This window comes from Drosophila albomicans, chromosome X, assembly GCF_009650485.2.
Source record: "Drosophila albomicans strain 15112-1751.03 chromosome X, ASM965048v2, whole genome shotgun sequence".
Lineage (NCBI taxonomy): Eukaryota > Metazoa > Arthropoda > Insecta > Diptera > Drosophilidae > Drosophila > Drosophila albomicans.
The window spans coordinates 18517347-18539494 of record NC_047627.2 but is presented as its reverse complement, the minus strand read 5'-3'; the positions used below and the strand labels follow the sequence as shown (position 1 = coordinate 18539494).

At 39.8% G+C, this 22148-nt stretch overlaps 2 protein-coding genes across 26 annotated transcripts in view; both read left to right on the top strand.

Annotated features, from left to right (window-relative positions):
- LOC117570136 (basement membrane-specific heparan sulfate proteoglycan core protein) overlaps positions 1 to 11793 on the top strand; it is a 103819-nt gene extending 92026 nt beyond the window's left edge. For 22 of the 25 annotated variants that reach the window (XM_052007523.1, XM_052007520.1, XM_052007542.1 and 19 more), the window contains 9 exons: positions 1254 to 1322; positions 2127 to 2585; positions 4547 to 4761; positions 4827 to 5099; positions 6317 to 7242; positions 8099 to 8808; positions 9226 to 9642; positions 9726 to 9873; positions 11325 to 11793. In XM_052007523.1, coding sequence (XP_051863483.1) covers positions 1254 to 1322; positions 2127 to 2585; positions 4547 to 4761; positions 4827 to 5099; positions 6317 to 7242; positions 8099 to 8808; positions 9226 to 9642; positions 9726 to 9873; positions 11325 to 11367 — 3260 coding nt within the window. In that variant the 3' untranslated portion in view covers positions 11368 to 11793. Of the gene's footprint in view, positions 1 to 1253; positions 1323 to 2126; positions 2586 to 3834; positions 3898 to 4546; positions 4762 to 4826; positions 5100 to 6316; positions 7243 to 8098; positions 8809 to 9225; positions 9643 to 9725; positions 9874 to 11324 lie in introns of those variants that run through there. The other 3 variants (XM_052007558.1, XM_052007568.1, XM_052007649.1) reach the window with 3 other exon arrangements.
- An 876-nt stretch (positions 11794 to 12669) lies between these two features.
- Positions 12670 to 22148, top strand: part of LOC117578085 (interference hedgehog) — a 36089-nt gene continuing 26610 nt past the window's right edge. The window contains 2 exon segments of the mRNA XM_034263250.2: positions 12670 to 13010; positions 13768 to 13852. The gene's annotated coding sequence lies outside the window, so the exon portion shown is untranslated.

Here is a 22148-nt window from a genome sequence, read left to right as displayed (position 1 = left end):
TTATTATTGGGCCACCCTTAATTTTTGTTTTTTTTATATATATTGGTGTTGGATACGTGTTCACTTTGTCGTTTCTTGTTCTGGTGTTTGTTCATTTTTCCCACCACCCTAAATATGGTTCAACGGCGTGAGAAAAACTACAATTTCTCAAGTGTCTTTAATCAACATAACTACAATATCAATCAACAAAAATATGAATATAAAAAATATATAATAAAAAAAAAACACTGCACTGCACTGCACATTCTTCTCTTTTTGATGTTCTCATCGATCTCTCACCTATTTCACTTGCACACAAGCAGCACTCGCACTTCACAAAAAAAAATAAACAAAAACAAATAATTAAAAAAAATATGCAAAAACCAAAAAAAAATAATGTATGTAATAATAAAGTGAATTCCAAATACCATATTTTTTGTGATCAATGTACAAAACAAGCAAATATTTGTACACATATTAATCTATTGTAAATAATCTCGAAAGTTGAAAATGTTTAGATAATCATCTATTTGTATTTTATACCTTTGAATAACTTAAAATCAGTTTCAAAGCAAAAACTATAAACAATATTGGCAAAGCAATCAATTTCTATATTCATTCTGAAATTCAAATTCAAAATACCAAAAAAAAAATCGTCAAGTTTCAAATTAGCTCTGCTCTGCCAAAGAAGAATTGAAAAAAAAAGAAAAGTGAAAAACAAATTATGAATTACATTAGTTCTGGATAGGTCAGAAATCCTTTTCAAATGGTACACATCAAATGATTTCATATATATATTTTATTTCTCTCTTTCTTTACTGCTTTTTTCTCTTCTCTCTCCCTCTTTATGTCTCTCTCTCTCTCTTTCTTACATGTGCGCTTGTGCAAAATGCAAAACATACAAAAAACAAAAACAATATTACATACACACACATATATAAAAATATATATATATTTATTTCGTGCGCTTTGCAAATGATAAAATACCAAAAAAAAAAAAAAACAAAAAAAAAACAACAATACCAATCTGATTGAATCTGAATGATATATGCTCATGTACACATAATCCATACAATTCATATATATATTCATGTATATGCATGGTATAAACCCTATACTATATACACAATATATATATATATATGATATATGCGGCAACAACTACAACAACTGCGACAACAACCAATCAACCAACCACCAACCAACTGTAACAACAACTGCAACAACAACTGCAACAACAACCGCAACAACAACAATCAATTGAAATACCCTAGAAAAAAAGTACACAACAAGTGTGTATGGCCGCCACGATTATCCCTGCATGGTTTTATTTATATGCGCAGGTGTGTTGCCGATATCGCCCGTTAATCATGCTAAAGCCCAAGAACATATTTACTAGTATCTTTTGCGATTATCATTATTATTTTGATTATTATTACGATTATTATTGTTTTGCTTATGATTTATTTTCTGGCCATTTTTTATAAATTTTTTTTTTTGCTACTTAACCCACTATCAATGTTATCTCGTTTTTGTTTATGATTATTATTATAACACTACCAACTTTGATTATTTTAATTTCTTTTTTTGTGCATTGTACAAATAATGTACATCTATTGGCCCTGTAATGCCGTTATCAAGCCTAACACTAGTCCTACGATCTGTGTATACAAAAAAGATTTAACGAAAGTGCCACAAAACGTGCCAATTTATTCACGCTATTAAAATCAAATCAAATCAAATCACATTCCACAGTTTCCTTGAAATTGCTTGCAATTAGTTGGTATTTTTTTGTACTGAGTATTTAGTATTTTTTAGTTGTAGTGAGATTGCAATTTCCCCGCACACACACACATATACACACACACACGCACACACACATAGAACAGTTGACGAACACACATTAAATGCATGCTGGTTACTTGGCAAACGGTTCGTATACGTGATATGCGATTTGAAGCAGTTGTGACGGGAATTCAACCACTAGTATTGTACTAACCGTGGCGAAAGTGTTAAATAGACGTCAAAGAATATGCTAATGCTCTTGTACTATGCTCTCTACAAACAAACAAACAAACAAAAAAAAAACGAACGTGAACTATACCGCCCAAAAAACAAAAACATTTGTCGCAACATGCAAAACACAGATTTCAAACTTAAGCAAATGACGCCAAGCAAAACGCTGGCAACATCAGCAGTGGCTCCAGCTCGTGGCCCCAGCATCTCGTATGTGTGCCAACCGAATGACTTCAAGTGCGTTTCGCATCCGCATACGTGCGTGAGATCGAGCATGGTCTGTGATGGCATCTATGACTGCACGGATCACTCGGATGAGTTCAACTGCACGCGTGATTTTGGCAGCAAGACAACAAACAAAGCAGCAGCTGGAGGCGGAGGAGGAGGAGGAAACAATTTCAAACGCTGGAAGAAGAGTCAACCACAATTCGCAAACGGAAACGCAGACGGAAACGGAAACGGATATGGAAATGGCAAGGGCAACAAAGGAAGCGCAAGCGACAAGCATAAAATGTGGAAGCAGGAGCTGCGACGCGACAGGACGAGGAAACGACAAGTTGTGCAACAAGAAATGCTGAGCCAAAGCTTCGGTTTGTCTTGAGTTTCTTTTTTTTCCCACTTTTCCAGCTTCAGCTGTTTTTTTATTTTAATCCTATCGCTGTCTCACTTTTAGTCTCCCTCTCCTTCTTGTTACACTCCCGCTATTCTTTTCTTTTTCCACTCTCTCTCTTTTTTCTCTCTATCACTTTTTCCTGGCTATCTTCTCTATCTTTGTTTTGTCTCTGCTCTTTGAATTTGATTTGCACTCAACTCACGTTTCAACAACAACAGCAACAAGTACAACAACTGCAATTGCAACAGCAACCACAACACAACTATCGATAAGTTATCGACAACAAATTATCGATACTAAAGTTATCGATTGCAACAACAGGGTAGAACGCCGGTGTTTCGTAGTTCGTAAGTCGTAATGGTAGCGATAACACAATCGATACACTGCCGTAATCGTTATCGATAACACAGACACAAACACAAAAATGCTTTGCCAGTTCCTCTTCCACAACTTTACAGCAACAACAACAACTGCAACTTGGTCCCGGGCTATACAAACACACACAGCAACAATCGATATCGTTATCGATATCGATATCTCAAGCCTTATAATCTAATCGCATGTGGGTATCCAAACTGTACTAACCCACTAAAAATAGTTGCTTTCTTACTTTGTGTATATTAAAATATCAAAATTCTTGTAAATAATACGCCAAAAAATCAAATACACACACACACACAAATACACACATATGACTCGTAAGAACAAATAACGAAATATCGAACAAATCGTTTTGTAAACTAAAAATCTTTCAATCGACAAACCAACAAATAAAAAAGAAAAACAAAATTGCCATCAAAATAATAATAATAATTGTTGAATTAGTTAGCAAACATTTTGTAGATTTTTGCGATTGTATAATATTGTGTATTTAGTTGTAATGTATAAATAATATATGTAAGTATATTTGTATATGTATCATACTTAAGTATCTGGATTTACATGTCCATGAAACATCAATTTGACAAATTATCGATAACAATCGAAGCGTAATTCGTAATTAGCCAAACACAAAAAAAAAACTCATTTGTAATCCCATACACACACACACTTTCGCACACAAAAACATACACATACACGTATTCTTGTATTCAGTGTGATTCGAACCAGTAGCCGTATTAGTCTAAAATGTAGCTGTGTTTTTCCCTAGTCTGTTTGTCATTATTATTCTTCTCCACTTTCTGTTGACTATCATTATGTACTTATATATTTTTTTGTTAATTTAGTCTGTATCAGCATCAACGATCTTCAACTCTCTCCCTCCTAATTCCCAAAAAAAAAAAAAAGAACTCCTCAACTTCCTTACGACCCCTTTTATGTATTCCAAATTCCAAAACATAAATAACAAAAAATCAAATCCAAAACAAAAACAGAAATATATCAAACTAAAGCATGTGATGCGTATCGAACCCACACATACACTACCAACACACCCACACAGAGCCACACAACGATGATTATGCCATCTCTAGCAACTCTCTAGCGATGGGCCAATCAATCGTGAAACGTTCGATAAACATCGCATAAAACTATCTGTATAAATCGCCATATTTGACATGTAATTTTGCTAACTGCTTTTTTCTCTCTCTGTGTATTTTTTACTATCTTATCCCTCATGTCGATGCCTCATCTCGCACACACACACAAACACACACGAAACACATACACGATATACACTCACGAACACATATACACTATACAAAATTTGCACTCCATGCATCATCCAATTGTGAATTGTCGCCAATTGTGAACGTAACGCCGAATAAAACATCTTCGTCGTCGCCCTCGTCTTCGTCGTTCTCGTCTCCTCGCGTCATCTCCGTTCTATTGTTCCGCTTGTACTGTGTGTCCTGTGTGTGCCGTCTCTCTATCTCCCTCTCTGCTCGTGATGATGATGATGATGATGATGGTGGTGGTGGTTTTTGGTCGGTGGTGCAGCGGGTCTGGCCACAACTCCAGCCAACTATCCGCCCCAATATCTGCCACCAAGGGAGCCGATAATCCCGCGTGACTACAGCTTGAAATTGGATCAGCAATCGTCGAAATTGCATGTGGGCGAATCCACCGAAGTGGAGTGCTACTCCTCGGACAACAGCTACACGGATGTGATCTGGGAACGTTCCGATGGTGCACCACTCTCTGACAATATTCGAGTGAGTCAACTTGCCACTAAATTGTTGTTCAATTGAAACTCATTATCACTCTTCTCTCCCTACAGCAAGTGGGCAATCGTCTGGTCATCGCTCAGGTGACTGCTGCCGATGCTGGCAACTATGTGTGCAAGTGCCGCACGGATAAGGGCGATCTCTATACCACCAGCTATGAGCTGGCTATTGAGGAGCAGCCCCACGAGTTGCGACGCCCCAAGATCGTTCATGCCCAGGTCGGTGAGAATGCGCAGCTCAATTGCGGTGCCGATGACAGTCGCCAGCCGAGCTATCGCTGGTCCCGTCAATATGGACAACTGCAGCACGGACGCGATATCCTCAATGTGAGTTACACTGCTTTTTATACCCGCTACCCATAGGGTAGAAGGGTATTATAACTTTGTGCCGGTAGGAAATGTATGTAACAGGTAGAAGGAGGCATCTCCGACCCTATAAAGTATATATTCTTGATCAGCGTCAACAGCCGAGACGATATAGCCATGTCCGTCTGTCCGTCCGTCCATCCGTATGAAACACTGGATCTCAGAGACTATAAGAGATAGAGGTATAATTTTTTTTGACAGCATTTGTTATGTTTGCACGCAGATCAAATTTGTGTCAAATTTTTGCCACGCCCACTTCCGCCCCTGCAAATCAAAGAAATCGAATAACAAGCTTAATTTAAAAGCTAGTTGCGAATTTTGGTATATACAATAATTACTGTAGTAGTTATGATTCTTGAAAATTTGGTTGCGATCAGATAAAAATTGTGGAAGTTATTAAGGAAATACTTTTGTATGGGCAAAAACGCCTACTTACTAGGGGTCTGAGTTGCTTTGGCCGACAATCTGGTATATTGTGCCGTCTATGGAATATTTTGAATGCGGTACTATATCGATATACCAAATATACCATTTGGTATATTTTTAGTATTTTTTTGTATTTTCGGTGTATTTTGAAAATGATACCGCAATATTTTGCCTTTATTAAAATGGGTGGCGGGTATCTCACAGTCGAGCACACTCGACTGTAACTTTCTTATTTGTTATTTAATAAAATTCTAATCATTTGAAAGTCACCATAAACAATCATTTTGAATATACAAATTGCAGATTGATTTTTAAATTTAAATTTTACTTTTACTTTGCAATTTGTATTTTCAAAATAGAAATATTTGCCATTAACATAACCAACCGAATTTTTCTCTAGGATATATTTGGAATGTAATGGTAAATCAATATACCAAATGTAGCTTTCGGTATTTTATTGGTTGTAGTAGTATGTTTGGTATAATGTGTATAGAACCAATATTCTATATATACATATATTACATTCCAGTATTCAATATACCTTTCCAAATTATCGATATACCAAATATAACTTTCAGTATATACTAGTATTTTAGGTACAATATTTTGGTATATTTTAGGAATAATACCGCACTGATTAGGTTTTCTTAAAAATTACTGATTTCTTGTTGTTTTTGTTTGTTTAAAAAACTCTTCTTCAGTAATTTCGCAACTTTAATTTTGCTCTTCTCGTGTTTTCCTCTCATTTACAGAACCAACTTGATTTGACCGATGTGCAGGCCAATGATGCTGGCACCTACATCTGCACTGCTGTCTATGCGGATGGTGAGTCCGTGGACTATCCAAGCATTCTGGTGGCCACCGGCGCCATACCGCACTTCCATCAGACACCGCTCAGCTACATGAGTTTCCCCTACTTGCCGAACTCATCATTCAAGTTCAACTTTGAGATCACCTTCCGACCGGAGACAGGCAACGGTCTGCTGCTGTTCAATGGACGCACTCGCGGCTCCGGCGGCTACATTGCCTTGTCCCTCAAGGATCGCAATGTGGAATTCCATTTCAATTTCGGTGGCAAGCCATTGATGGTGCGTGCCGAACAACCGCTCGAACTGAATGAATGGCATACGGTGCGTGTGCATAGATCACGTCGCGATGGCTACATTCAGCTGGACGAACAGCATCCAGTGGCATTCCCCACACTGACAGAGACACCGCCCTTGGAACTGATTGAGGATCTGTATATTGGCGCAGTGCCCAGCTGGGATCTGTTGCCGGCCGATGCGGTGTCCGAGCAGAGCGGCTTCGTTGGCTGCATCAGTCGCCTGGCACTCCAGGGTCGCACCGTTGAGCTGATGAAGGAGGCCAAGATCAAGGAGGGCATCACCAGCTGCAAGCCGTGTGCCAACGCACCCTGCGCCAATGGCGGCATCTGTCTCGAAAGCCAAACGGAACTCGCCTACACCTGTGTCTGTCAACAGGGCTGGACGGGACGCAATTGCGCCATCGCTGGCACTCAGTGCACTCCCGGAATTTGTGGAGCCGGACGTTGTGAAAACACCGAACTGGACATGGAATGCCTTTGCCCCCTGAATCGCACCGGAGATCGTTGCCAGTACATCGAACACCTGAACGAGCATAGTTTGAACTTCAAGCGCAATAGCTACGCAGCTTTCAGGTAAGTCCGAGTGGGTTACAGCTCCTAACGATCGTTCTCGATGAGGCTCGCGATCGTTAAGGGTATTAAGGGAGGAAGAAACTCAATCAATTTGGAAGCCACCAGTCTTCCATCAGTCTTCAGCGACCTCTGCAGTTATCCTAAGATAACCTATTTGGTTTCTACTAAAATTTGATTCCATATTAGTCTAAAATACTAGCTAGAGTTGTTCAAACAGTTGATCGTTCTCGATAAGGCTCGCGATCGTTAAGGGTATTAAGGCAGGAAGAAAGTCAATTAATTTGGAAGCCACCAATTGAAAGTCAACTGATTTGAAGAACCTCTAAAGAGTCTTCGCCGTATTTCGGTTTTCAGCGGCCTCTGCAGTTATCTTAACATAAAATAACCTATTTGGTTTCTACTAAAATATGATTCCATATTCCATATCTAAAGTACTAGCTAAAGTTATTCAAGCAGTTGTTTAGTCTGGCGATCATTGAGAGTATTAAGAGAGAAAGAAAATTAATTGATTTGTTAGGTACCACTTAAAAGCCTCCTAATTGCAAGAACCTTTAACCGTACTTCTGTCTTCAGCGACCTCTGCAGTTATCCTTAGATAAGCGATTTGGTTGCTACTAAAATATGATTCCATATTAGTCTAAAATACTAGCTAAAGTTGTTCAAGCAGTTGTTTAGGCTGGCGATCGTTGAGTGTATTATGAATCGATTTGTTAGACACCACTTAAAAGCCTCCTGATTGCAAGAACCTTTAGGAACTCTCCGGCATATGAAAGAAAACAAGTCCAGTTAGATAATTAGCTACCCTTTACTTCCTATATCAAATATTCAAATATTCCTCCTCTTCTTCCATTCACAGCACACCTCGTGTGTCACGCATCAACGTCACCCTGTCGCTGCGTCCCTCAAGCCTCCAAGATGCCGTGCTGCTCTACACAGCCGAATCGAAGCTGCCCAGCGGCGACTACGTGGCGCTTGTGCTGCGCGACGGTCACGTCGAGCTGCTGATCAATACGGCGGCACGCCTCAAGCCGGTGGTGGTGCGATCACTGGAGCCACTGCCGCTGCACCGCTGGACACGTGTCGAGCTGCTGCGTCGCCAGGGCGAGAGCATACTCAAGGTGGGCAATGCAGCGCCACAGCATGCGAAGGCAGCGGGCGCTCCACGGACGCTGTCGCTGAAGACGCCACTTTATGTGGGCGGCTATGATCGGGCGACGGTGAAGATCAATCGCGATGTGAATATCACAACTGGCTTCGATGGTTGCATCTCGCGACTGTATGACTCGAAGATGCCAGTGAATCTGTTGGTGGATGTTGTCGATGCGGCCAATGTGCAGAATTGCGGTGAACTCAATGAAATTGACGGCAATGACATCGATGGTGATCTGCTGACGCCGGTGGGACAAGATCAGCAGACGGGCCACGGTTCCGATGAGGAGCACCAGCCCTATGAAAGTGCTCCGTGTGCCAATGAGCCTTGTGAGAATGGCGGCACCTGCAAAGAGGTGGACAAACAGGCTGTCTGCACCTGCAACCTGGGCTACAGTGGCAAGCACTGCGAAGATCGTAAGTTATTCAACGATTTTTTGTTTCTATAATTGAGATATTTTTGATGTTACCCAGAGAGAGCTCTAAATTCTTATTATTCTTATAATTTTACACATCACTACCTTAAATTTAAACAAACTTTCTCCACTGAGATGACTTCTTTTTGCGTCCTCTTTTTTTTTTTTGAGGTAACACCCACAAAATTCACTTAGCGGCATCCATTTGCAATGGAAACAATGCATTTTCCCCTTTTGTTTTGCTTAATAGTCACAATAATTCGTCACTCAATGAACACACTAAGCAAAAACAAACTAAAAAAATGTATAAGGATATTTTGTCGCAATTAAGCGAGATATTGGTATAGGACTTTCTTTTGTATTATTTTTTCAACGTTTACATTTTCTCAACTTTCATTTACTCTCCCCTTTCCCGCAGACATTCAAATCGGCTTCAATGCCTCGTTCCGTGGCAACGGATATCTGGAATTGGATCGCAAACAGTTCAGCGAAGAAGTGGATCAAGAGTTCACCTCCGCCGTGGTCGTCTTCTCCACCAATAAACCCAACGGTCTGCTCTTATGGTGGGGACAGGAGGCTGGCGAAGAGTTCACCGGCCAGGACTTTATCGCACTGGCCGTTGTCGATGGCTATGTGGAGTATGCCCTTCGCCTCGACGGCGAGGAGGCGGTGATTCGCAACAGTGATACGCCAGTGAACGATGGCAATCGTCACATTGTCATCGTGAAGCGATCGGCGAGCACAGCATATCTGGAGGTCGATCGCATCTCCGATTCGGGTGAGACGCGACCAACCGGTAAAGACACTATGCACCTGCCAGGCAATGTGTTTGTCGGTAAGTTAAGCAACTGTTTTTCTTTCCCAGCTCACGATACACGATTAAGTACCTCTCTCTCTCTCTTTCTCTCTAATAACTAGGTGGCATACCGGAGATTTCGCAATTTACGGGCAATCGCTATAGCGTCAACTTTAGCGGTTGCATTGTCTTTGTCGAGGGCGACACTGCTGGCCAGATCAATCTGGGCAAATCCTCCATCCGTGGCATCAACGTGGACACCTGTCCTGTGTAAGTATCTTAAAGAAAATCTATATCCAATAATAATAATGGGAACCGGGGGGAAATACTACTTCGATATATGTATATGCTAAGAGTTACTCTTCTTTTTAACATGCTGACGGAGATTAGTAGCTATGATTTTCCATCCAGCGTTGTGTATCACAGATACGATGCCAACGATGTGCGATATGATCCGAATTTCTTTGATGAATTCGATCAGCCGCCGCCGGTGCACATCATTTATCCGCGTCCCAATTTCAATCAGCTGCAACACAGTCAGGGCTACGGCATTGTGGCAAGAGCCACACGACAAGTGGGCGTGGCAGTGCTGCCTCTAAGTCTTCTCGTCTCCACTGTCTACTGTCGACTGTGGCAACTGCTGTCGGTGCCCAGTTAAAGGGATTGATATTACCCACAAAACAAAATACATCCTTGAGATACTAAACTAATCGTGCCATATCATTGCAAAATATCATGTTATAAATTCGATATCGACACCGATATCGATATATTATATATATATACAAAGTATATATATATAGATAATTACTAAAGCTAAATGTTTGCAATACCAATTTACTATAATCGATGTCGTAAACGATCTAACATACACCCAAAAACATACCATAAATATACAAATTTTTTTTTGTTTTTTTTTATTATCGAATAGCTAGCACCAAATATTGTTAAAGATCGTTAAAACTTATATATAATACCACTTAAGATACCGATTACTTATGACAGTATGTACTTGAAAAACTTGGAACACTAGGAAAAAGGGTCCGAGAGTCAGATAATCCAGTAATCTCTGATTAAATCCATAACTAACGGAATCTCTACTATATACACAAATCTATAGGTACATATAGAATAATGTACTCGATATATATACATATTTAGTTATTACAGATATACTACTATATTAAACGTAATAATATCGAAAGGCAGGCGCAGGCGAGTTTGAAGCTCTTCTCGTTGAGACAAAGTCTGAAATTGCAGTAATACGGATATAGACAGCACTTTTATACACTACTCGTAGAACGATTACGATAATGGAGAAACTACTGATGTGGGAACTTCTCCCAACTAAATTAGTTACAATGCTTGCAGTCAACAACAAAACAAAATAGTCAATGATTTTATGCCTAGCATTCTATAGAGCAGTACAAAACAAATTTAGCTAAATTTTTGCTTCTTAATCCTAAACTTATTGAACAAGTATTAGATTAAATATTACAATTAGACACTAGATTACATTTATTATTCTATATAAGTATTTGCAGTAATAGTTTTGTATATTTTATCATTCAACGTTTAATTTCTTTGGCTTTCTCTTATTTTTAAAGTAAATCTCACAAACAAAACTTTAAGTATTTTATGAATTATCTTATTATTATTCTTTTTTTTATTGTTTGAACATTTATTTTATGATTTATTTTTTATTATTCTTATTATTACAGTAATGATGAAGCCCATGGCGGTACTGAACCTCCAGTCGTTTAATATTTAAAGCAACCCCAAGAATCCCACAACAGAAGTTAGCCTCTTATAATTTTTTTTTTATTAAATAAATCAACCAACTTTTTGTTATATGTAATTTGCATATATGAAACAAAGGGTAAATTTATACACTGCGCTAATTGTTGTATCGTAGAAATGACTAAGCAATGAGAGATCCATGGATTAATCATTAATCCAATCCAACCAACAACACCACGAACGATACGATGCAATTGCTTCTTTTATATTTAATCTTAAATGAATGGGAAAAGAAAAACAAAATAATTATTATAATAATGATAAAAAACAAAAACAACACAAAACCAAACAACTAACTTTTAATGTATACAACGGCCATAAGAAGTGAGACACAAAAGAAACCAACAAAACACTCGAAACGAAACAATAAAGTTATATATGGAATACATACATACCTATTAATAATTACTAAATGCATAATAATACATACATACATACATATATAGAACTTTAAGGCCTAACTAACTCATGCAACCACCAACAACAAACACAACAGCAACAAACAACGCATACTAGCCAAGAGAATGAAGAAGAAGAAGATGATGATGACGAAGTTAAAGAAACTACAACTAATTATAAATAATCTATTAATTATTTATCCATTCATTGATTTCGATTCGACGAAAAGCTTTTTGTTGAGAAGCCCCAGTGTAAAATGTTGTGCAGCTTGAAATTTAACAGTCCTAACCTTACAATTGCATATAACGCACACACACACTCGAATACACAATCACACCCACACACACACATGCACAAAGTTTATAAATTTAAACTAAATATACATACTTATATTACAAGTTTATTGAACAAACGTAAAACTACAAAAAAAAATATTAAAATTATTATATGAAGAAACATCAACATAAATGTATAATACGAACAAAACTGTTAAGTGAATAAAAAACAAAAAAAAAACTTTAAAAATATTTAAAACCAAAAAGCAATCGCTTGGCACGTGTTTGTCTTACGCATTGGAATGGTCGGGGGAAGAGAGGCGGCTTCCAAAACACAGCCTTTATTAAAGCTCATCGATTCGCCAACAAATGGGCCTATCTGTATGTGTGCATGCATTGATGATCAGCCAGCGCTTTGGTTTTTGCACTGCAGCGCAGCAGCAGCGGCATTCTTGCAAGCGCGTCTTCGTCGGCATTCTTCGGCGTCGTGTCACCCGAAACGAGCCGAACACTTTGCAGGCCTAGTCTTCGTGTCGCTGTCGATGCTGCTGCTGTCGCCGTCGCCGTCACCGTCACCGTTTAGTTACTTACGTGACGCGACGCGGGCAGGTTGTACGTTCTGGCAGCTGCGTGCGCTTCTTTTATTTTTTGTCTCATTATTTTTGGCGTCTTTATATTTCGGCGTGTGTTTTGTGTTTGTGTTTTTTTTTCTGGTTTTATGCGAAAAGCCGCAAATAGAGCAACAAACAAAACAGATTATACGTGTGCGAATTGTTATCATTGATGCAGAAGATGATAATAATCATTTGATTGGGCTAACTGTTAATAACATCAATTAGCAGCATCAAATGCAAGTTGCGCAAAAAAGTCGTAATTTGAGTGCAAAGCAAACCATCGGAAAACAAAAAGAAAAAGTGCGTGTGACGAAGTGGGGTAAAGAAAGCAATGTTTTGGTGTTTTTTTTTTTTTGTTTTCAGCAATTCTTGTTATTTATATTTAAATTTCGTATTTGTATTTAGTTTGTTTGTATTTAAAACGTTGGCCGGCAAACAGCTGCAAAGCAAAAGCAGAAAAACAGGCGACAAAGTGACATAAATACGCACACTGACAAACACTTGCATATGCATATATGTATGTTTGAGTGTATGCAAACGATGTAAGGCGAGCTAAACAGGTGCAGGATGCAAGTGTTTGTTTATAACATTTTGATACTATAAATTTACTAAGATATTGAAATGTTGGTAGTTTTTAAAAACAAAAAAACAAATACAACATATGCTAATCAATTAGGCTGTTCATTCAAAAATCGTAAACTTAACATTCTTGCGTTTTTTTTTTACTTTCCCTTTGGCTATTGCCGGCTTCCTTCATTCTTCCTCTTCGCCTTTGCCTGTAAATGATGCCAAATATTTTTAAGAGCTTTTCGGAAATGTGCCGTTTGTTGCTTTGTCGCTTTGCTGCCAACGGATGTGACTAAAAGAGAGCGCAACAACAAGAAATTGAAAGAATTGATTTCTTTGCTCTTTGTTGTATTTTGTTGTGCCATAACATTTAAATGGGTTTTTAGTATTTTTTGTTGTTGTTCATTGAAATGGCTCTTTTGTCTCTTTACCACCAAGTGCTTAAAATAAGAAAATAAAAATAATAATAAAAGTGTTGCCGCTAATCCAAGTTCGTGTGATTCCAATAGATCTCATCGAAGAAGAAACATTTGGACACCCTTCAAGAGCTGCGCCTTTTGTCTTTTATCCAGCTCTCCAAACTGTAGCGCACAGGTGAGTTTAGCAATTTATCTAAGAAGAAGCAGAAGATGAAGCAGTTAAGCGACAAGCTAACGGCAAATTGTGCGAGTTGAGTGGAAAGTAGTTCAGCTGGTCAACAAGTTGTCCATAAAATGCAACTGGGCCCGTTGCACGTTCAATCTTCAAGCTGACAATTTGTTCGCCAAGCCAAGTCAAGTCAAGCGACGCATGTTGTCATATCCTTTTTTGGTTTGTCTCCATCTCTGTCTCTCACTCGCTTGTTGCGATTTTGGTCCATTTTTTGCGCAAAACAAGAAATTGCAGCAGATGAAAAGTTGCTTAGCGAAGACATGAACCCAATTGCAGACTTGTCGCCTGCTTGTTGTTGCTGCTGCTGTTCTTTCTTACCTACAACGATGCGGCCAAAATAAATAACAAAAAAAAAAGGAAAAAAATGAGTGAGTGAGCAACCCCAACTCCTCCGACCCCATGTCCAATGAAATGCCTCATGCTGTTGATAACATTAATGAACTGTCTACAACAGCGTCGACGTCGACGTCGCTCTGCTTGCTGCCCGCACAAGAATAGAAACCATCACACACACTCACACAGGCACGCACAATTCTTGGCAAAAGGTAAAAACGTAGAGCCGAGGAATGCAAGAGCAACAACTGCAGCCAGAGAGAGAGAGAGAGAGAGAGAGAGCAACTGCGAGAGCAAGAGAATGAGAGAACGTGCATGGCTACAATGTGACCATGCTGTGCAGCTGTTGTTGTTGTTCTTGTTGTTGCTGTTCCTGTTGCTCTACGACTGGGCCCATTCTCTCATTCCTGCTAACAATAAATCAAAAGGCAGTGCAGCAGCAAACATCAACAACAATGCAGAAATGCTCTTGCATCTCTGTGTGTGCGTGTGTTTGTGTATGTGTGTTGTGCTAGTGGAAAAGCCCAACATAATAAAAATCAAGGCAAGTGTCGTCGCTGTTGCTGTCGACGTCGCAGTCTCAGTTACAAAAGGCAACAGGCAAAAAGGGCGCAGACAGTTTTGTTCTTGTTCTCCTTCTTCTACTTCGGCGACCTGATGCTTTGTGTTGTAGTTGTTACTGTTCCTGTTGCTCTTGCTCTTGCTCTTGTTGTTGTAGTTTATGAGATTTCATTATTACTTTCGATTGTTGTCCGCACCGACAACGACAACAACGATGACGATGACGACGACGACGACGTCGACGTCGTTGACGCTGCTGCGCCCATTGAGAGACTAAAGTTGCCCTTTAGTGAATAGTTCTGGGCCCAAAAACAAATAAACACACTGCCATCAACGGCATCAACAGCATCCCAATCTCAATGGCAATGCCAAGCTGAGCTCCTTTTGGACCTCGTTCAACACTCTAATCGCATAAGCAGATAGAATGGGAACAGCTCTAAGAATGAGAATGAGAATGAGAATGAGAATGCGATTGAGAACGAGAATGAGAATTGGGCCCACACTGAAAAAGGTACAAAATAAATAAAGCAATAAATGGAAAATAAATTTCAAAAAATTGCTTTTCAAGTGGCTAAACAAAACTGCAACAGGTTCCCCCCGTATTGATGCTCTTCCCCCTCCCATTATTCTATCCCCATATCTTTGAAAATATACAAAAAAAAAAAGTCTCCCTCCTTTTAGCCTTTTGCTACTCATTCAGCTGCCCAGTGCACTTGCAACGTCATCATTGTCTGTGTTAACTGGTCTCTGTCTCTCTCTCTCTCTCTCTCTCTCTCTCTCTCTATCTCTCTCTCTCCCGCTCTCTTTCTTTCTCTCCTTGCCTATTATAGTCCCTCTGTCTGTCCACTGACAGCTACCGAGTTGAAAGATTTCATGAAGATCTTTTAATCTGGTTCTTGGCTTATTGAATGACTGAGAATATATATATACATATGTATGTGTTGTATGTCTGGGAATTTCATATCAAGCTTGACTGAAATACTTTACTGAATGCATGCATCGGAAACATTGCAGATCTTTGATAGTTGCGATAGGTTTAATCATTCACACATATTTGACACATTTTAGTAGACCAATATTTACAATTTGATTGTCTTTTTCTTTATTGATTTGTTAACTCTTAGTTTGACCATTGATGAAATGATAGTTTGATTTGCTTAGATTAACTTCCTTAATGAAACTACTGGTTTAATCCTTTAAATACGCATTAGCTTATATATATAAAGAGTTATACATGTTATTTATCTTTCGTATTTGTGCTGGAATTATTTCTCTTTCAAAAACTTACCTTTTACAATTGACTTAATTTTACCAATTATATGAAAACAAAAACGTTAGCTATTGGAATTTGCCATTGGCCCTGATTTCATTTTGAGTTGCGATTTTGACCTAATGACCTGGCCTGGTAACAAACAATTCAATTTACTTTTCGCTAATTGCAAAAACACAATGCAACTCTCTTGTTAGACCGATTCCGATTGTTGGCTGAGCTGTGATTGCTGCCTGCATTTCCCATCAAGCTGCGAGTTGGCCGTCAAATTAGCGATTGACACCTTTTCGGATTTGGGGTTCGTTCCGTTCCATTCGGTTTGGTTTGGTTTGGTTTGGTTCCATGAAAACGGCGCATAAAAATTATTTCACGCTCGCCAAGCGGACACCAAAATTATGATTAATGTTTCCCCAAGAAGAAAAAAACAAAAATAATAATATTAAAGAGAAGACAGAGAGAAAAAAAGATAGAGAGAGAGAGGTAAAAACAAGCATAAATTGGATTTGATTTCTGTTTGTTTGCCGGTTTCTCGTAGAGCTGTTGGCGTTTTTTCGGTTTTTTTTTTTTCGGCATTTGGGTTTTTTGCACTAGGTAGCTGCCGCCTGTTCATTAGCAGAGACGGCAGACAAATCATTGGAGCAGCAGATGGGAGACAGACCGACAGAGAGCGAGAGAGAGGTTATCGTGAGGCGGCCCCAAAAAGCCCAAAGGTGGCAATCAGAAAAAAAAAACCGAATGAATGAATGCTCGATCACTGAATGGGAGAAACACTCAGAGATAGAGAGAGAGAGAGAGAAGGTTGAGGAGGGGACAAGAGATCGAGATCGAGAGCCAGCGAGTCTGCATGAATGAAACGCTGGCGGGTTGCGTTTTCTTTGAGTTTGAGTTTGGGTTTCGTTTTTTTTTTTTTTTTTGATTCGGTCTTTTTTCGGTATTTTTCAGTCCCCTTGCTGTCCGCCCTCTGCACTGCCCCCTGCTACAAAGCGGAAGTGTAATTGCTGGCTGGACTCGACCCGACCCAACACGACCCGACCTCGCTACAGACCAAATCACAGCGACCTTAAGTAGCGGCTACAAATGAGCCGAACATAAAAAGAAAAACGGGTGTTCGCAAAGCGACGTCTTCGCTGTCGTTGTCGGCGCCTTTGCCGCAGCTTCTTCGTCTTCATCTCAGGCAATTACCCTCTGAGAAAAGAGAAGAAGGGGGAACAAAAACGGAAGCGCATTACAAGCCATATACGTAATGTGATAGCATATGTTGTGACACGCCCACACGTATTAGCCCCAAAAAAAAACAAGAAAAAAAAGAACAACAGAAAGTACAGCCAGCTCGAAAACCTTGAGATCAGAACCCCGAAATGAACCCAAAAGCAGTATGAGAAGAAGAAAGGGGTAGAGAGAGAGGGGGAGAGGCAAGGCGAGAGCAAACAAAAGCTAACTCAGTAGCACGTAGCGAACGACGCGTTATCGCTGCGAGGATATCGAAAATGGGAATGGGATTTGAGAATGGGAATGTGAATGGGTAAGGAGAATGGGTAAGGGTAAGGGGAATGATGAGAGAACAGTATGGCTGTGATGGTAACGATGGCCTTATCAGCGACCATCGTCGGGCCGTGACGGCGACAACAGCAGCAATAGCAGCAACAGCAGCAATAGAAGCAGCAATCAGAGCAATTTGCGGCTGCGCGACGAGACATTGGCAGACAGAGGCGGCACACCTAGGGAGGGATCGACAGATAGATAGTTAGAGAAGAGCGAGCAAGAGAGAGAGAGAGTGCTAGAGGGAGGTACAGATACAGATACAGATACAGAAAACAGGCAGGAAGTGAGCTATTTGCACTTCCAAACAAGTCATAATTTTCGGCAGACAGAGAACAGACAAGAGACAATGTTACGTGGAATTCGAGTCTGATAAAGTAGCTCAACCGCGTCCCATTCATACCAAAAACAAACACAAAAAAAAAAAAAAAAGATACAGCCAAAAGGAAGGCGGAGAGGGATATTTAATAAGCGGCAATTTAGCGTTGAGGTTGACATTGACACAGGTAGAAGACAGAGGTCGTCGTCGACGACATCATAACAGACAACTACTAACTACTTAGGTAGCCGTTGGACAGGACAACGACGTCTTGAAGATTGCACTGACATTGCTGACAGCGAACCGTCGAGAGTAATCAGAACAGAAGAGAGTGAATCATTCGGAACTTGGCCAGGATTGGATGTGGGGGGATGTGAGGGAGGGCAGAGCTTGTGCTGCCAACTAAGATGAGAAAAATGAAATAGTTATGATCTCAGCACGGTGTGTGTGTATGTGTGTGTGTGTAGTGTGTGTTTCTTACTTGACTTTTTAATTAGTGGCAATGTGAAACCTTCCCACAGCGTCTCGCGAGACGTGAAAGGCATAGTTGATTTGTCTGATGATGTATTAATTTCTCACAATGATGTGAACAGATTGAATAATCCAAAGAGCCCAACTAACTATCTGTCTATCTCGCTATCTCCCTATCTATCTATCTCTCAATGGTTAGGCACTCTCTGTGATCGCAGCACGTAGCTGTCAGCGGCATAGAGGCCGCCAGCTGTGTTTGGGGTCAGTTTTGGAGGAGCACATTTGTGAACTCAATTAAAATAGCAGACGGCGGCGGCGGCAGCAGCAAAAAAAAAAAAAAAAAAAAACTCACCTCGACCGATTACTACACAGTACAATTCATATACGTACACGACTTGTATATATATTCCCTTTACCGATGTTGAACTCAAAATCACATGCAAATGACGGCGACAAGATCCGCACTTAAAGATTCCAATTGAGATTCGAACTTTGCACGTATCTCGCTTGCTCTCTCGCTGTTTGGTAATTAAAGCTGCTTGGGAAGAAGGCAATGAAGGCAAAAAAAAAAAAAAAAGAAAAAATAAAATAAAGGAAGGGAGGTGGAGGAAGCTTAATAAACACATACCAGAGTAACTGTTTGAGCTGAGAGGCAACCACAATGAATAGACAGACATTCCTTACCGTGGGCAATTAGAAAATGAGTTCAAGCGAACGCGCCAACTCGCACCAAGTTGCGCCGAGTCATAGATCAACGTTCATGATAAGCAGACACCACAGCAGCAGCAACAGCAGCAGCAGCAGTTGGAGCACTCTCCGAGCACACACAAGTTTTGCTCTAATCGGAGCACTTCTTTACTGTGTGTCGATGCCAATGATCATTTTGGCCGATCTCCGCTGCCGACTGCGTGAGTAGAAAGCAATCGGTGAGCGCACATTTTTATTTTGTTTCCATCAGATTCCCCCCTCGGGCGCCATTCCAGCAACTGGGCAACTGAGCAGCAGCATCATCATGAGATCGAGACTCCGACTCAGACTCAGTCTGAGTCTAAGACTGAGACTGAGACTCGACTCCAGTCGCGTCGAGTCATGGCATCGTTTGCTGTTTTATGCCTCTCCTTCTCCTTCTTCCTCTTCCTCTAGCTCTGCTTCTTTTATTTATTTGTATTTTTTTTTTTTTTTTAAGTCTGCGCCAGTTTAGAATTGTGATTGGAAAAGAAAGAAAAAAAGAAAAGAATGAACATTCCACATTCTGCAAATTCCTAAGCTGCCACTGCCAACCGAAGCATTTCCTTTCTTGCAGCCAACATTCCAACCCATTGAATAGATTAGGCAAGGTCAGACTCTGTTGACAGGATACAATAATCCATTCATACAACACAAAAGGAAAGGATTTGGCAGGATTAGTCCATAGAAGGCTTGCAATCTTTGCCAAACAAAAACAGTTTAATCCATAAATAGTTCAAGTGCAGTGAAGTGAAACAATTTTCATCTGAAGATCAACAGCTTACGATCATTAAAAGTAGACTAAAAAGAAAAGGAAATGAAAAAAGTATGCTATTGTTTTATATAGTAATCTGCGAATCCATTCAGAAAAATATTTCGCATTTAAAATTAAATGACAATTCTCAATGAAATTTACTCAACTTTTTTTTTTAAACGAATTCCAGAATATAACAAAATAGAATAAACTGAAAAATAAAATATATATATATGTATGTATATGTTTTCCGATATCCGAATCTATTTTTCAGTTCTGTAGAAATGTAACAAAGAATTTCTTTTAAAATAGAAAATATTCTCTCCTGATAGATTGAAGTAAAATCTTATGAAATTTTATGCTGTTTGTAAGTGTTTTTCACACTAAAAATGTAATTGTAATTTTTTTTACAAATTATTAAAATAAAACTAACAAAATCAAGAATGGAGAAGCTCACTTCAAGTTAATATAAATTAATTTTCAATGTCATAACTAAATGAAAATTTTCTTCAGTTAATATTATAGTAGAATATTTTCCTTAAAAACCAAATGAAAATCTAGAATGAAATGTATATTAAATAACAACATTTGCAAGTTTTCCAAAAGTATAAATAGTTCTTGAATTTGAAGAAATTTGAAGTCCATATACTTATGAAAAGTTATTGAAAATTATTGGTTTTTTTTTGTACGTAGATTAGCTGCAATTCTTCTAGTTATACCGGAACATTGGTTAACTATCCAAAAGCGAACTTGTTATTGCAGCAGATGCATTCAGGCGGAACAAACAAGAAATGAGAAAGGGGGACAATGATTGCATTGAGTTGGGGGGAAATGTTGTTGCCCATTTGTTGTTAATTTGACATGGGAGCCATTTATGGGGATTTTTTCGAGAGTTCTGCGAACGCATTGAAGCATGTGATAAGCTTGGGGCAACTTGGCAACTATTTCTTGCCACAGCAACAAATGCAAAATGGCGTTCAACGGGCATTGAAAACTCGACTCGTTAAACTCACAATACGTTGGCTGGCGCGTTGCATTCATTCATGAATGAAAAACAAAACGTAGCTTAGATGAAAAACCACAAACGCATTTCATTCATAAATAGGCAAAAGTTCAACGGTTGTCTCGTTTATGACGCCCACAAAAAAAAACCAAAAAAAAAAGATACCGAGAGCTACCTGAGACGATGGCAGATGGGTAAGAGATGAAGAGTTGAACAGAAAGAGAGATGTTGAAGGTTAACGATGCCATTCGACGACATCGGCAACATTTTAACTGCTTTATTATAACAATGAAATGCAGTCGGTGCTGCTGCTGCTGTTGCTGTTGCTGTTGCATCCGCATTTGCATCACAACCGGACCAAGTAGTATTACTCCAACTGCAAGTTGGGAGTCTGAGTCCGAGACTAAGACTGAGACTGAGGCAGCTTGTCGAGTCGAGTCCAAGTCACGTTTTGTCACTGCTGCAACTTTTTCGTTGGTTCACCTTGGCGCGCATACCAAAGACACAAACGGGAATGGGAATGGGAATGGGATATAGAATGGGATGTGGATAGAGTTGGATAGGAATGAGGAATGAGATAGATAGATAGGGGGAATGGTCAACAAGTTGGGGCCCGACAGAGAGTCAGAGTCGAGAGCAACCTTTTCATTGATTGTTTTTCTTTGCCTTTACCCATTTACCTTTACCTTTGCCTTTGCCTTTGCCTTTACCATTCGCGCTTAGCCCACAGCCCGTTTCATTTCTCTGGAAACGAGCAACAACACCGCAACCCAGCAATAACCAGTTGACTGCATTCCAAGGCGTCGCTCACTGCGATCATTGAGCATCGACTGGAGTTGAGTTGAGTGGAGTTGCGTTGAGGAGGGGAATAAAGCACTCCATTCTTCGCTGCTAATTGTTTCCGACTCGTCCGACTCGGGGGCCAAGGACAACATCCTGTGTCGACAGCTGGGGCAACTGTTTGCCCTCCAAATCTGTTTCAAGTACGGCGAGAAATATTAGATGGAGGGAGGGAACGTAGAGAAGAGGGCAGCGAACCTTATAGATAAGCTCTAAGCACACTCTTTACTTGCCTCGATTCAAAGTCAAAAGTTTGGTTTACGTTATGTGATAAAAACAATGTTGTCGGTTGATTTAACTCGCTGATAAGGCGTGCCAACAACAACAACTACAGCTGAAGAATGGAGCCGAGACACACACACACACACACACACACATGCACACACGTATGCCAGCGAGTCTCTCACGTCCGGGCGAGTAAAT